The 17,344-nt window shown below is 41.2% G+C and overlaps 1 protein-coding gene across 2 annotated transcripts; it reads right to left on the bottom strand.

The window, feature by feature from the left end:
- Positions 1–7: 7 nt before the first annotated feature.
- csrp2 (cysteine and glycine-rich protein 2) lies at positions 8–15,622 on the bottom strand. 2 transcript variants are annotated; one of them, XM_031306136.1, is made up of 6 exons: positions 15,511–15,622; positions 12,060–12,182; positions 8,812–8,980; positions 5,971–6,100; positions 3,026–3,119; positions 8–225 (listed from the first exon to the last, which is right to left on the bottom strand). In XM_031306136.1, the coding sequence occupies exons 2-6, from the start codon at positions 12,169–12,171 to the stop codon at positions 149–151; spliced, it is 582 nt and encodes a 193-aa protein (XP_031161996.1). In that variant the 5' UTR covers positions 12,172–12,182; positions 15,511–15,622; the 3' UTR covers positions 8–148. The 2 variants fall into 2 exon arrangements, with proteins under 2 accessions (XP_031161996.1, XP_031161997.1); XM_031306137.1 differs by having other exon boundaries at positions 12,060–12,184; positions 15,526–15,610.
- Positions 15,623–17,344: the final 1,722 nt, after the last annotated feature.

Genomic DNA, 17,344 nt, shown 5'->3' with positions numbered 1-17,344 from the left:
TGGTTTTGTTAATGTTTTTATTTGAATCGAGAGCACCTACTTCAACATGAAAGCACATGAGGGAGAAAACACAAGAGAAGGGCTGGTTGATGCTGGACAGAGGAATATAATAGAAGTATAAAAAGGTGTGATGGATCCAGTTGAGCCATCACTGAGCGTGAACCAGAGCGCCGGCTCCTTGGCCGTAACCAAACCCTTTGGGCCCAAAGTTCTTAGCGTAACACGCTGCCGAGGGAAAGAGAGGAAAGAAGAAACATTAATAAGCTGCAGATTGTATTGTTCCAAAACTCCATCCTTACATTACTGACCTAAAAAAACATCATTTAAAAACTTTGTAAGGTGATGTGTAAGTGCGTTGCTATCAGGCTGCTTTATCATGCTAAAAGAGGAAGAAAATGAGTTCATGTTGCTGAGTCAAGCTTCCACAGCAAGGGAATGAACCTCCCCAGTGTGTGAACTATGTTGTTTAGTTGTCAAACGGGTGGCCTATCCCTCATGGGATTACAAGTCATCGCTATATATCATCTCAAAAATCTGCTTCTCTTCTTCCATACAGTCCAGCTTAAACACAGACGTTGCTTCTTAGATAAATTACAGACCAACAATATAATCTCAGCATCCTAAATGTACACAGTTTGGGTTTATGTCATTAACAGTTTCTCTTGACAAACAAATGTTAATCTGTTAACTTAAAAAGAAAAGTGCACACGTTTTTTTGAACATGATCCTTTAAAAAAAAAAAAAAAAATCCCAAATAAAAATCGTTCAAGTCAGCCTGCTTTCTTCCATATCAAGTTGCTGAACTATCACTGAGCTACACATATCTTACATTATTAGGAATGATTGTGTCACGCTATTTGGAAAAAGACGTTGCTGTTGAGATTTCACTCGAATTTTGATTTGATCTTGGAGCACCACAAACCGGTTACCGCTGGGTTCCAGTGTATTGGAGATGAGCCACAGCTGGTGGTTTCCATACTAAAATCACACTGTGTTTGTGTGTGTGTGTGTGTGTGTGTGTGTGTGTTTTGACATTGCTGTTTCCCAGCTCTCACACTCAGAGCTTGTTTACCTCACATCAACGTGATGAGGTTTAAAATAAGCTCACCATTCAGGTTGTGGCCAAACACTGAGGTGCAGAATTTCTGACTTTTTAAACATTTACTGAAACCACTCCCCGATTGTCTTCAACAAAATGTCAACAAAGTGTTTGGAAATTACTTTTCTTTCTTTTGTTTTCTTTTTTTGCAAATGTGACATATCAGGTCTGCTGTCTACATGTCTTGAAATTGTTTGTGATTAGAGCAACACTATCCAGCAGTCAGGATGTCTCCACACCACTGGCTGATAGCAGCAGCAGCAGCAGCAGCGTCTGGCCTGTTTGGGTTCAGAGCGGAGATGCAACATTCCTCCTCATCAGTACAAGGTTTCATTATGACATTCAGCAAACATCCATCTGCTGACATCTGTGTGCGTGTTTCTGTCTAAATCTATGTCTTCTGTTTAACCAAACCATCCCATCTCGCTGAGCTGATGAGTAGGGAGAACTCTCTGTGGAGGTCAGACTGCAGATGTTTCTGCCCACTAAAGTATAGTGGACAGTGAGCAGCTCTGTTAGCATGACGAGGCCAGCAGGATCCGGCCAAACCAACACTCCAAATGTGAAAACACTCATCTGGGACGACGGACGAGTGAATACAAGCGGCTGTGTGTGTGTGTGTGTGTGTGTGTGTGTGTGTGTGTGTGTGTGTGTGTGTGTGTGTGTGTGTGTGTGTGTGTGTGTGTGTGTGTGTGTGTGTGTGTGTGTGTGTGTGTGTTTTGGGTTACATAAGAGCCAGTCTGTCCAGCTCTGTTTTTGCTGATACGATCACATCAGCTGACAGTAGTGACTCAGGGTGCTCTGTATGACGCTGTAGATTAAAGGTCCTATGACATGCTGCGTTTTGGATGCTTTTATATAGACCTTAGTGGTCCCCTAATACTGTATCTGAAGTCTCTTTTATATAGACCTTAGTGGTCCCCTAATACTGTATCTGAAGTCTCTTTTATATAGACCTTAGTGGTCCCCTAATACTGTATCTGAAGTCTCTTTTATATAGACCTTAGTGGTCCCCTAATACTGTATCTGAAGTCTCTTTTATATAGACCTTAGTGGTCCCCTAATACTGTATCTGAAGTCTCTTTTATATAGACCTTAGTGGTCCCCTAATACTGTATCTGAAGTCTCTTTTATATAGGCCTTAGTGGTCCCCTAATACTGTATCTGAAGTCTCTTTTATATAGGCCTTAGTGGTCCCCTAATACTGTATCTGAAGTCTCTTTTATATAGACCTTAGTGGTCCCCTAATACTGTATCTGAAGTCTCTTTTATATAGACCTTAGTGGTCCCCTAATACTGTATCTGAAGTCTCTTTTATATAGACCTTAGTGGTCCCCCAATACTGTATCTGAAGTCTCTTTCCCTAAATTCAGCCTTGGTGCAGAATTACAGCCACTAGAGCCAGTCCCACAATGAGCTTTCCTTAGTATGTGCCATTTCTGTGTCTGTAGCTTTAAATGCTATTGAGGAGGAGAGGGGGGGGGGCAAGGTGGAGGGTGGGGGTGTGGCCTTGACCAGCTTGCGGCCACGGTTGTAGCTCTATTTCCTCATGGGCAGGCCAAATTCTCTGGGCGGGCAAAGCAGAGAAAGGGGAGGTAACCTTTCCCCTTATGACGTCATAAAGGGAAGATTCCAGATTGGCCCATCTGAGCTTTCATTTTCTCAAAGTCAGAGTAGGATACCCAGGGCTCGGTTTACACCTATCTCCATTTCTAATCACTGGGGGACCATAGGCAGGCTGGGGGAACTCATATTAATGTTAAAAAACCTCAAAGTGAACTTTTCATGCCATGTGTTGGCCAATGCAAATGTGTAGATCACCTTCTATTATTCCTGGCTCTGTTAAAACTCAACAGAAACAATCTGTCATAGTGCTCTAATGAAATCCTACACACATTTTGTTCCATGTCAGATGTTTTAGCTCACCTTTGCAGTAGATTTCTCCGTCTTTCTCAGTCTGCGTGGTCGACTCCAGGCTTTTGCCACATTTTGCACAGCGGAAGCAGTTCTTATGCCACGGCTACAAAGAGAAAGACATCATTTTAATTGTACGATGGCAGCTGTTCAAGTCTGTCTTCATGCTTTTTATGCTAAATCTACCTCAAACTGTCAGACCAAAAAGAAAAAAAGGTAATGTTAGCAGATGTTCCTTGGAGCGTATGTCATCATTTCCTTTCGTCAAATCCCATCAAAGCAGCTCTCCCAGCCTGGGGGGCCTTTCTGAATGTCTTCATTACCCAGAAAATTACAGGTTATGCTTTAGCCAATGAGTGGAGCCTTGTACATTTCCTCCCATTAGGAAACACATTAACAGCTCTCCGCCCGATGACATCACCTGCTATAAAACAGCTCAAGTATGAATCCGCATGCGATTAGCGGCAGGAAACGCTCTACTCCCTACTCTGAGACTTATTGATTCTCTTCCTCAGAACTAAACATGCGGCCAATACATCTCTAGACTCTTATGACTTCATCGGCTGTAAATGTCCCAGGACCACAGTGTCCGGACAGCCTCGCACGGTTAACGCCAGCTGTTGGGAAGCTCCCATCCAAACCTTATGGAATGGCTTTAATCAGAAAAACAGGATTTGTGTTCTCTCATTAGGAGAGACCACACCAAACCTCCTGCGTGTGGTTCAGTGCTGTAAGAAACATGTGCGTTCAATCCAGTCCAACAAGTTGCACCCCTGTGGTTTGTGACTGTAGCTTGTGTTCCTGTGGAGTTCAGGGAAACACCATTGCTCTGGGTTAGAGGTTGGATTTCTGTTGGGGGCTGTTCATGCTAAAACTGTATGTAATGATCATTAACTGTAAACTTATAAAGCTTGTAAAGCTATAGTGCGTATTTTCTGCCGCCCCCCATGAAGAATTCTAAGTAATGACAACAACACTGTCGGCGCGTCTACATCATACAAGCCTTCTGTGACCGCGTACCACCCCCACTCCTCCTCCACAACATGATGGACTCTTCAGAAGAGGTCATTATCTTCACTTGAGCTTCTGTGCCGGAAAATCACCGGACGCCACAATCTTCTGAACATAGTCATACTGAGAAATACAGAGAGAGTTGTGTGGAGCTGATAGTCTTAATTAGCTTTATAGCAACTCATTTGGCAATGGCTTGAATTAACGGACGTTCATTAATATCAAAAAGTTACGACCTAAAGCTTTAATACACACAAAACATTTGAATAGTCATTATAAGCCTTTGAAGTTCACACCGCAGATTCATTTCTGCGAAGTTTTGTCATTAGTAGGGCTGCAACTAACGGTTATTTTCATAGTCGATTAATCTATCGATTATTTTCTCGATTAATCGATTAGTTGTTTGATCTATAAAAATGTCAAAACATGGTGGAAAAATGTCGATCAGTGTTTCCCAAAGCCTAAGATGACGTCCTCAAATGTCTTGTTTTGTCCACAACTCAAAGATATTCAGTTTACCGTCACAGAGGAGAGAAGAAACTAGAAGATATTCACATTTAACAAGCTGTTTTTTAATTAAAAAAATGACTCAAATGATTAATCGATTATCAAAATAGTTGGCGATTAATTTAATAGTTGACAACTAATCGATTAATCGATTCATCGTTGTACCTCTAGTCATTAGCGTGAACAAGAAATACCAGAACAGAGTTGCACATCCCTAAAGTCTGTGGTATCGGTTGTACACTCTCAGTCAGTGTTGTCATGACGACAAATAAAGCCTGACAGTGCATATTGTATCCAAAGGGTGTTTCTTATTCTGCAAACACATCGTTCTTATATCTTAGATATAGAGATGAACATTGATCCAAAATAGTGTCTACATGACTTTACAGCATGGATGTATTATAAGAACTGGATACAGCATTCAAGGCAAAGCCCCGTTCATTCCTGTGAGGCGCATGAAGCCATCATGGAGGCAAAAATGACCCGGATGATCGGCACTGCTTCAGCACTGTGCGGCCCATAGAGCAGGCACACTAGAAACTTCTGCCGGCCGAGACAGCTAATTCCGGTTTAAGGCCTTGCTAACTTGAATGGGGATTAAATGGTATAATTGTGCGGCTCTTCTAGACTTTCCAAAAGTTATCGGACCAAATCGATCAAATTCTGACAGTAAAACGAGAATTTCGTGGGGGTTGTGACGCTCGGAAAAATGTATCCACTAATTTATAGGCGTTGCAATTCCACCGTTTGGCCACTATGTTCGATTGGCTTCAAAGACTGGCGCACTTCCTGGGGACCTGGAAAACAGCCATGCTAGCAGCTCTGTGTGGCTGTACCTCGGCACATTGGTGACTTGAGCTACATGCTGAAGTCAGCATACTAACACGATCAAAAGGACATTATAATCAGGTGTTTGGTGTTTTAAGCCCCCAACGTCGTCTTCCAGGCAGCGCTGCCTGGAAGGCACTAGGATTAGGCAATGGTTAGGGTTAGGTGCCTTGAAGTCGACGGTCACAGCACTGCCTTGAAGTCAACATTAGGGGCTTAAAACACCATCGAGCTTATAATCATGCTGATGTTTAACAGACAATGTTTACCCGTTACACATCTTAGGTTAGCATTTTAGCATGATGAACATCAGCTAGATGACAAGTCAGTGGTTCCCTCAAGTGATTACACTTCATCCTGAGGGGAACATGAATGTCTGTACCAAATGTCAAGGCAATCCATGTAATTAATAAATGTTGAGACAATTTATAGAAAACTACAAATGTCGACCTCAGGGGATCACCAAAGCTATTCCATGAATGTTTGTACAAAAATAACATGTTCAGGCTTTGGATTATTGAAGTAGTCAGACAAAACAAGCAATATGAAGGCACCACCTTAGGTCTGTGGTGTAAACAGAGAGTAGAAGACGCTTTAGATAAAGCTCTCACCTTGCCTGCCCCCATGATCTTCTCCGCTGCATAGACAGAGTCTCCACACCGGGCACATTTGTCTGAACCTCCAAACTTCTGGGCAAATTTGGATGGGTTGGGGTTGGTGGTTGGTCTGTGAGTCTGTGTCCTGGGGGGAAAAAACACATGAAGCTATGACAAATTGTTTAAAAAACACATGAATCCCAAAATCACCATCATTCAGTACATCGAAAATATATCGTTATTGTGTCAGCTAGAAGCTGAAGTTGATCCTTTAAAAAGTAATTCATGTAGAAAGAAGAAACAAGAAAATGTTTTTTTTTTTTTTTTACAGATCATTCTGTAAAACATGTCCTGTACCAGAACCTCCTCTTTTCTTGTGAAAACATTTACTCATTTACTAATAGTGAACCAAGTATGACTCAAAACATTGACTGCATTAATACCTTGGTAACTAACCTTATGAAGTGATGTATCAGTTAAACATTCATTCTTAAATGGATTAACATCTGTTTAAGACAACTTTCTAAATGATTGCAATAACATTTAGAAGACAAAAAGAGCAGAAATAAAGCTGTCGGACTCTGCTCTGTCCTGGGCCAGTGGTGGGAAAGTGAGCAGGGCACCCTGGGCCCATGGGCCCCTGTAGCGGTGCTTATCGGAGGGTGACTGCCAGGCCCAGCGGCCCCTGAATGAAGCCCTTTGTGGCAGAGGACGGAGAGGAGGGAAAGCGGGATCCTTCTGGTTACATAATAAACTCTTTCATAACAGTCATCACCTGATGCCCGAGGCAGGAGTAAACACTCAGGGTGGGAGTGTGTGGCTCTGAGTTTTCCTGTTTGTTTTAGTGCTTTCACATCATGTGTACATAAGAATACACAGTCGAACTAGGGCTGTGCAATTAAATCAACATTTTAATTGCAATTACGATTTTGGCTCCTAATGATCACAAAAACATAGTAATCGTGTTGTGTTCTAAATGGAAAAATATGTCATAGTTCAAGGTGTTTTCACTGTTGATTTGTGTAACCATTTCACATTTCTTTTTTTAAGTTCAACAATTGCAACATCTTACCTAAAAACAAAGAGTAATCATGTTAAATAATCGTGATTTCAGTATTGACCAAAATAATCGAGCAGCCCTAAGTCTAACACTCTTCTCTCAGAAGTAGTTGTACATTTTGCAGTATGAGTACCCAGATAGTATACCCGTCCCATTCCGGTGCCTCAGCTGCACACCTATTAGAAAATGTACAGTATTAACCTTTTAGATAGATCATTACTCTGAATTTCAGACTTCAGCTTTGACTTTTCTCTTCTTGGATCTACACCCTTCCCCAACCCAGCTGGGAACTGCTGCAGCCAAGGTGGATTTGAGAAAGAGGCAGACTTTATTCCAATAGTCTTTTTTCCCTTTCTCAAAAGTTTGTTTTCATCTGGTAGGTGTTTACTGTCTTGTTCAAGAACCAAAGCATGTTAGCTTCGAGTTCCTGGATGATCTCTCTAATTAACAGGCCACCCAGCAGTGGCTCTCACTGACATCTACCCACTCATCTAGCAATCCCCACTGACTGGTTAACTTGGAAAGCTGCTAGACTAGTGAAGAGCAATAAGGGCAAATATAAAATCCTTTTTTTTTACAGGCATTTTCCCCCATGTCTGTATTTGGCAATCAGCTTTCATGAATTCTATGTGAAGTACGTTTTTTTAAAGTTTATGTATTTCGGAACTATTTTGAGTTCAGCACAATGACTGCATGCTGTTTGGGGACAATGGCATCGTCAGCCTGCAGCCACAGCTGTTAAACATCATTACACGCAGTGCGCCACTGAACTCACTGACCTTATCAACCTCACAGCTACCACTTGTGCAATAAAGTGTGATGGATGATCCTTTATGTAGACATTTTAAGATGCCATTTGTTTTGTAGTGAATCTGTAAACTTGCAAAACAGAGTCATATTTAAAAATGCCGTCGCTACTGGCAGCAGTGAAAGGCTTTTACTGTCAAATTGTATCTACATTTGTACATCTTAAGATGCGTTTTATAATCCCATCAGATGGAAACATTGCAGAGCTGGAGTGGTCAACACAGCTCTGACAAAGCACAGTAAAGGCCAATTTAGGCTTCTGCATTAAGTCGACGCCGTGGGTACGTACGTAGGTACACTGGACCCTACGCTGGACCCTATGGCGTAGCCTGATGTGCACCTTCCAAAATATTTAACTACACGTCGCGGCGGCGCACATCGCTCAGCCATGGCTTTGTAGCGTTGCATTTCCCCCGACTCATTTCCTGGTTCTCCTCCCTAAACAACATGAAATCAAGGAGAGGGTTAACTTCTCCTGCTACAGGTTTCCGACTGCCGTCAGAAAGCACAAGATAGACACTTTCTCCGATTCTCCCACTATGCCTCCCAATCGCTCCGGCGCTAAACCCGTCACTCTCTCACTCGCTTTACAACACACTCCCCATGCACACACACATACCGGCTCTGCTATACTCTTAAAGATATGCAGACACCAACGCACAAGTATAAACTTCAGGCAACTTACATAGGCTACGGCAAAAGCTCTGCGTGGAGCCTCCGCAGAACCCTAAATCACGCTTTAGTAACAAACAGGAAGACAGACGCACAACACAACTCTGACCTACAGAATATACAGTAAGGATGGATCGCATGACAACAATGATTAGATCACTGCACACAGCGTCATGCTGCACAACGCCGTGTAATACAATTTACAACATACGACTACGACGACACAGCATACTTTAGAAGATGACTTTGGTTCCATGTTGGCTGAAATAATCATCTTGATCATGGTTATTATCATAGTAATCAGCAGCCTGACTTACTCTTCGTGTTTGATTCCCAGCCGCTCTCCTCGGTCCATGTTGAGCGTCCCCGCCCCCTGACCGTAGCCGTAGCCTTTAGGGCCGTACTTCTTCCCGTAGCATGACTTGCAGTAGATCTCCTGGTCATGGATAGCCAGTGTGGTGCTGTCTAAGCCTTTCCTGCAGACCACTGAGGACACACACACAGAGAGAAGGAGTTATGGAAGTGGAATGGTGTCACTATGCGCCTAAGAAATACAGTATCTTCTTGTGATCTGAAATGTTCTCAGAGGAAAAAATGACTTGTAGAAAAGGCTAGATTTACTGTACGTGGAACACATTTGAAATACTGAAAGAAGTCAAAAGAAAACATATTGTAAGAAGTGAGATTTCCATGTCTTTTTTTATTATACTGTAAAGTAGGTTGAGGTGCTATATAAATTCTGTGAAAGTATCAAAACGCTCAATCCACAGAGAAATGCACACAGCCTGCATTCAGAAACTTTGCCTTTAAACGAGCCGTCTATACGGTTGTGATGTCACAACTATACCATATATACAGTAGGTAGAATGTGCTGCTACAGTGCCGTTACAGTCATTCCCCGGCAAATGCAGAAGACCCAGAAACGCTGACCAATCAGAGCAGACTGGGCTTTTTTTGGGAAGGGGGGCTTAAAGAGACAGGCGCTAAAACGGAGCGTTTTAGACAGAGGGTGAATACAGGTATATTCAGACAGACAGTATGAGAAAAATGTGTTTTTTGAACATTAAAGCATGTAAACATGTTCTAGTAGAAACCCAAAATACAAGTATGAACCTGAAAATAAGCATAATATTGGACATAGCAGTTAAAATGGAAGAGCTGAAAGAAGATGAACTTAAGGTAAGCACAACCGGAAAAACACAAAGTATAATCTTTAAGTATTTGTCGTCTACTCTTTTCTCTCTAAGTGATACAAGTAAGTTCAACTTATAAAGTAAAAGTATTAATATACAGAGTGGGAAAAGGCATTCAGAAGTGGGGCTTCATGTTTAATGTATATCCAGATTTTCATACATAACTATTTTTTCTGATGTCAGTACAGGATTTATTAGATTCAAACGCTACCGTAGCTGTTGGAGAAATCAGTAGTTGGCAGGTGTGTTCAAAATAATGAATGCATTGTTTGAATAAAACAAAAGCATTGCGGTGGCTTAAGCATGCACACGGACTGTTGGGATTAGTTCTTAGTTGTGATTCTTCACACACTCACTTTGTGCCTGTCTGATACAGGTTTAACATTTCACACAACTGGCTGGGAAAATGTCTCCACTCACGTCTCTCTGATCTCGCAACAGGCTTGTTAGAACATGTCTGATCAAACTGCACTTAAACCCTCACATTTCCATAACCATCTTTGTTGTAATTGTTATGGTTTCTCTTTTTGTCACAAGTATTTCAGTTTTTCTCGGCTACAGTTAGATCATGCATTCATGAGTACGAGCCAATCAAAGAGAAAGCCCCAGTAAGTGTACAAAGAGTCATATGAGGCTCTGTTTGCAACTGTGTGACATTTCTGTCAGTGTATACTGTAGCTGCCTTTCATACACAGAAATGAAAAGTGGGGAATGTCAAACTGAGAAACTGGAGGAAAGGGCAAAGGAGAGCCAAGGACACCAAGTCCCCTCGCTCATCATCGTCCTCAGTAGGAGTGTCACTGACAAAGCTGCTGTTGTATGGAACTGCTGCTGGAAAAAATAAACTCATCTTTTGAGGCACTGATTGCTTTGCTCTTCTCCTGATAGCAGCTAAATGAAAGCATTAGTTTAATCCTGGTCTCTGTGCGAGGTCTTTGCTGGAACATCTTCACTGGCATTTGAAGTACGGTTCAGGAGCAGTACAAACCGTTGAACCGTCCAACAAACTGACAATAATGCAGTGTGAAATCAACAACCGATGACCAGTGAGAGAAATGTCAGGACGAGCTCCCTTTGATGGGCAGTGGAGAGGTGAAACTAAGTTTACCAGTCTGTCTCCTTTCATGTCAGTCAGTCTGATAAATTTATTTCATTTGTAGTCTCCCATTGCCAGACCTTCCTCCACAGCGCTGCGGAGGACGGTCTGGCTAGTCCACACAACATTCTGGGGTAGGAGAGAAACGTGCTCTGGTTTATTGGCATTTCTTTAAACCATCGGCAACGGAGTAATCCCGGAAGTGGAACATCGTGGATATAGACCATTTCATTTGTAAAGAAGTACATAACATGGATTTTCTGCATTTTCTGTTTTGCTGACTGATTTTAAGAGTTGACACAAAAAAAAAAAAAATCAGGATACATACAAATTTCGATTTTTTTTCCACCAGCCCTACTGTACAGTATTATAAATATAAACAATATGTGCAGGTTGATGCAATATCCCCTTTTGACAGGTCTTATGTTAATTACATTTAAGACTTTTGGCAAGGTTAGGCAACAGCTACAAAAATGCCTGAGCTTTTCTGAGACTTTTTCTTCAAAGCAAATAAACTGAAATTCACAAATGTGTTTGTGTACATGCTAATAGGAAAACTCACACATCTGAGACCTAAGAGTTAGCTCATGTATTAACTTTAAGGGACCTTTTTTAATTCAAGAATTTCACCATTACCCTTTTCACAAGACTTCTCACAGTTTATCTCAATGTTTGTCTGCCAGGTTTCAGTTTTTGAAGCCATAGCTTGTGAATTAGATGCTTTTCAGTTCTCAAATCTTAAATTGCAAAGCCTACTTCAAGAAGAGACTTCATAACAGTTTCACTCAATGTGACAAGAACACAATAATAAAAGGGAACTCCGGGGATTTAGTATTGCACTCTCATTGTTTGGGGGACTCATGTTAAATACGAGATATCCTGACTTTTAGTCCCGAACATGGGGCAAGCGCCAAAATCGCAGCATCCTACACTTCCCATAATGCAACTCAATAGCCTATTTTGGACCATCCATGCCTCATAAATGCCCATGTCTTCAAACCCCCTGTCCCCAGTTTGTAACACAGGCTTCATGTTAAAAATGTGTAGTATTTTTTTCAAATGTTAGACAGCTCCATAAGACATCATCCAACTGTATGAGTAGTACTCCCTATAGTAAGTGAACTGATCTTGGGGGGAAATCAATGAAAGAATATGTTGTACACTTGGTCAGCAGTGACATAACATATATTCTATCTCTACTTCATGGGTTAAAACATGCAAAACACAGCAATGGTCCTTTAAGTGTCAGAAGTATATGTGTTACAGCTGTACTTACTGCAGAGAAAACAGCATTTGTGGAAACTCTTCCCGTCACACTGCACTTCCTCAGCGTGGTACACTGTCCCACGGCATGCTCCACACTTGTTGCCTCCTCCCCAGTTTGGCATTGTGTGTGGTCCTAAGAAGAGAGATGGAGATATGAGAGGCTGAAGCATCTGAGGCAGGGTAACTTTGTCTGTAACTCTTCCACACGCTCCGATTATGTCCACATCTGAACTATGGAAACTATTTTTTTAGGCCAAACAAAGAAAAGATGACCATGAAATTGAGCATTCATGTTTTTCAGCAATGCCCTTCACTCATTCACTCTCACACACATTCACCTGGAGGATGGGCCAAGTGGAAATGTGTGTAACCATAACCATAGCACCTGATACACTCTACCGAGAACATAGCTCTGAAAAATAATGCACTTAAATTAGTATGTATTTCACGTATTTACTGCTGTATGCACCACACTGACTGCTGCTGTATAAGACCACTCTGGTCTCCATAGGGAGGAAGTCAGTGTTGATGGGTGGGTCATAAAACACAAGGCATTAAATGCCAAGTTTGTGTCCTGGGGAAAACACAAGACTTTCACCCAGGAAAATATGTGTTCATGTCCCAGGAGTACTACTTAAGGAGACCGGTGTTGTAATCCAAACCATGATCTTTTTTTCTAATCTAAACTAGTCTGGTTTTTTTAAAGATTATATTTTGGGCATTTTGGCCTTTAATTGATAGGACAGTTGTAGACAGGAAATGAGGGAGAGAGAGGTGGAAGACATGCAGCGAAGGGCCACAGGTTGAAATCTAACCCTGGGCTGCTGCGGTAAGGACTGAGCCTTAGTACATGGGGCACACGCTCTACAAGGTGGGCTACCAGGGTGCCCCTTAACTAGCATGATGGTAACCTTTGTCTCGGCTAAACTCAACTGCAACGGCCCCTGAAAGGACTGTCACCTCGCGGTGCCCTGTACCCGACTCAGAGTCACCTTTTGTTGGCTAAACTCAAATGCAACGGCCTCTGAAACGACCAGCACCTCACGGTCTCCGGTACGTGTCCATATTGTAGTAACTACATCTGCCTTTGAGAACCTGTATTGCTGGATTTCTAATGTTGCATATGGTTGAATTGAATTTAAACTGAAACCACTGCTCCAGGCCACCACTGCCACCCTGAGAAAAAAAAATAATAATGCAAAAGAGGTCGGCCTAAACACCAGGGCAGACTAATATCCAAAGGAATATTCCGGGGCCGCCGTGCCCTAGGCAGGGCTCGACATTAAGGCTTGTCAGCTTGTCCAGGACAAGTGGATTTTTTTGTAGGGCAAGTGGAAGAGAAATTTACTTTCCCCACTGGACAAGTTAAAACTCAAACAAAATAAAATGCCATGTTACTTCACGTTAAGTGCCACTCATTACGTCTATTTTACCGATTTTATTTTACCGATTTGAAACGAATACATTTTTTTCCCCACAATCCGTCGAACCAGCGTCCAACTCAGAATGCTTTGATTGACCAATCAGGAATCGGTCCAAGTAATAATCGCCCGCAGTATAAACATACATTTTTAATCAGCTAATATTCAACTGTAAAGTAGCTACACCTTTTAAAGGATCCCTTGGTAAATCTGCCTCTGCCGGGCAGAAAGTGAAATTGTAGAGAGAAAAAAAAAAGTTAACACTAACAACGGCAAAGTCCACACAAAAGAAAGTATAAAATGATAAATCTTTACCCGGACAAGTGACTTTTGTGCATGGACAAGTGAAACATAAATGTACTTGTCCAAAGGACAAGTGCCTCAAAAAGTTAATGTCAAGCCATGCCCTAGGGCTTTTTTTGTTGTCTGATGGGCCGTGACTGCAGGATACAAACACAAACAGCAAAGGAGTGTGAGCATGGAATAAACACTGTTGTTACCACACCTCCGGAGCCCACATGATGCACCCATTCACTCCCTGACTCACATGTGCATCGGCCTGTAATTACAGACTCAGTCCCCTTTAAAAAATGTGTGACGAGCTTCCAGAAGGGACAAATTTAACATTTGAACACTATCCTTGTGTATCAACGCAAAGCAAGCCTGCTGTGATATCACACATGGGAGACTAAAATTCAAAAGCGCTGTTATTCCTAATTGAAAAGAAAACCCAGAGCAGTAGAAAGTATTAATCTTGTGGGTGGCTAAGTCCTCCTCCCAGCTAGATTACAGACTGTAGAACAGGTCAGAGCATGACAGCGGATCTAAAGACCATTAATATTACCCTCAAAGTTCCCTCAGGGGTTGGGTGTGATAAGGTCAGTGCTGAAGTGTACAGGCCAACAAGTCAGCTGAGGTGTGCTTTGATAGATGTGTTAAGTTATTATTATGTGAATACTTTTAGATTGAAGTTGCCAAAGACAATAATTTGTGATAATATTAAGTGTCTTCAAACTTGGCAAATTTTATTCAGTCCACCTGGGAAAATAGTCTGAAACAGTTTTGAGATCAATGCTGGACACTAAATGTTCCACTGAACCAAGACTAACGGAATTTTAATATTGTTGAACTCTTGACGTAAGGGTGATTCACCGAACCCTGTGGAAACTCTGGAATACATTACTGCCCATTACATTTTTAATTGAAGTGTAGCTAATTTATTCCTGGCACTTGTTACGTAACTTTTCAGAATAATTGTCAATACACATGTGTGTGTAACCTCTGACCCTTGGAACCATGTTGAACCAAAGTAGCAGCTGGACAAGCTGGACGAAGTTATCAAAATGTATGATAATTGTTTAGGAATGTGACTAAATGTCGATAGGGTTCAATACTGCTGTCCTATCGCTCAGTGTCCAACATGTCAAAGGGTAACGTTACAGTTGAGTTTTCGTTCTCAAACAGTTAACTAACGTTAGCTAATGTAGCCTACATTTCGCCGCGACGTCCCATATAAAATCAGGATTAAAAACCCAAAGTAGCGTAAATGAACCTATTATTACTAATGAGTTATAACATTGTAAATATAAATGTATTTAGGCAAGCATGGTTTTATGCTAACGTTATCCTTTAGTTTCTTACTTTTTGACTTTCTATGTTTTTAAGTAACGTCAGTTAATGAAAAAACTAGTTTTTATGTGAAGTGCAGAGTTCTGTAACGTTATTAGCTAAGTAACGTTAAGCTAACTGCTGCCCTTATCAACTTTATTTATCTCGGCTATAAATGCCATTAACAACAGTTTATCCAAATTATTAACGTGACTGAGACAATGCAAACGTAAAAAGATTCACTCAGAACCTGCAGCTAAATGTTCACGTTAATTAAAAATATATAAGATACATTATTTGCTCTTTAACGAACACATTTTATATATAGGCTATATTTTTATATAACGTTGATTAAAAGTACCAAAGTGCTTGTCAGTAAACCAACCTGAAAAGCAGTTGGTTTTGGCAAAATGTGTTAGAAAAAAAAATTACCTTAACGTAGATTTTTAAAAAGCAGGTAAGGTCTAGATGCTAAAATGACTCGGCTCCAGCTGAAAGTGTTCACTGTGTATCCAGACAGCTCTCCAGCTCCTCAGCAGACTTTACTAGCTAGTACACTGACGCTGCAATGCCACATACTCCACCTATTTACTGTTTCGGTAGAAGGAGGGGTTTAAAGGGGCATGAACTCAACAATGCTGCCTTCAGGTACTGTCTGAAATTATGAATAATGAAGGGCCATGAATCCTTGCTTCATATCATACACAAAGGGGAAATAATGATGCTTTTGTTAGAATCTCAAATCAGAAAAAAAAGTTTAGTTTTATAAGTTAGTTTGATACTCGCATTAAAATATGGCCTTGTTTTGATGGCATTTTTTCCACCTGAGAATTACATTTTTAACTTGCAAATTTACAAATACATTCACATTGCCATAGAAACGTGTACAGTAGCAGCCTTGATGGTTGTAAAGAGTTATATGGGCAGATCATGTGAGGAGTGTTGAATTAGTCTTCTGTCTACACTGTGCTGGGGAATTAAATAGGTCAGTGGTTACCAAAATGGGGTCCGGGGACACCCAGGTGTACTTGGGGGAGTTCCAGGGGGTCCCTAGCAAAAAGGAGAAACATTTATTTTCACTATAATTCTATTCATAAGTAACACAATGCCAGATGTATGACTATTTTGGTCATCTAAAAGCAAAAATCCTATCAAATGGGAACCCTGGGACTAAATCTTATCAAACGGGGGTCCGTGGTCTAATTTGTTTCAGTTAAGGGGTCTTTGATGGTAAAAAGTTTGGGAATCCCTGATATAGGTAACACAAAACCTATAATGATCATATGGTGTATTACTCCTGTAATACAAAGGATGAAGATTTTGGACCAATGGCTTTGACTTCAAATGTAATGAAAGAAGATTGCCTTTATAGCACTTAAAGCATTTTAGAGTTTTGGCAGGCCAGCCTAAAAGACTCTGCTCCAAACTCAAGGACAATGGAGGACTCACCTTCTGATGGTGCTCGAGCTGATGGAGAGTACAGGAGCACTGATTGGGTGGCGTGGAGTGAGTGCATCTTTCTTGTGCTTAATGTGTATACAACTCAAGAAGCTGTTGTGGATTTCTCCAGGGAAAGGGGACTTGTCTGTCCTGTCAGGATTACAGGAGGTGAGGTGGAGACAGTAGACTCATACAAATAGCCCACCTGTGTTTACACTTTTCTGTTCTTGGGCAGCAGTGTGTATCTATATGTATATGTATAGAAATGCATATTAGAAATACTTAATGCTTTTTAAAAAAACATCACTGCTGTATCAGCCTGTCCAAACCTGCAGTTATCCTGCTCCCTGCTGGACACACTATGTAATAAATGAGGGCTTTATGAGTTTGCTTGCAAGCAGGAGAAATGTTTGTAGTACAGAAAAAGCCAAAAAAGAGGGGTTAGGATTGACATTATAACTATACTACGTGTACTTTACTTGGGTATTTCCATTTTATGCAACTTCATACTTCTTCTCCACTACATATCAGAGGGAAATAGTGTACTTTTTAACTCCACTACACTTGTCTGACAGCTTTAGATAGTATTCAGACCACAAGTCCTTACACAATTCAAACAACATCCCATATCATATACTAAACTCTGCTGGTTATGAAACCTGTGACCTTTAGTTACATGGCCTTTTCTCATGGCATCCCTGCCAGTCTCACCACACTGGAACTGCATGGCGACACTGGGAGCAGACGGAGAACACGATTAATTCAATTTTAATTAAAAGGTTAAACCATAAAATGATCCCCTTTAAGGAGGGTTGGCTTGAGTTAT

The sequence above is a fragment of the Sander lucioperca genome, chromosome 20 (assembly GCF_008315115.2).
Source record: "Sander lucioperca isolate FBNREF2018 chromosome 20, SLUC_FBN_1.2, whole genome shotgun sequence".
NCBI lineage: Eukaryota > Metazoa > Chordata > Actinopteri > Perciformes > Percidae > Sander > Sander lucioperca.
This window is presented reverse-complemented; position numbering and strand designations above follow the sequence as displayed.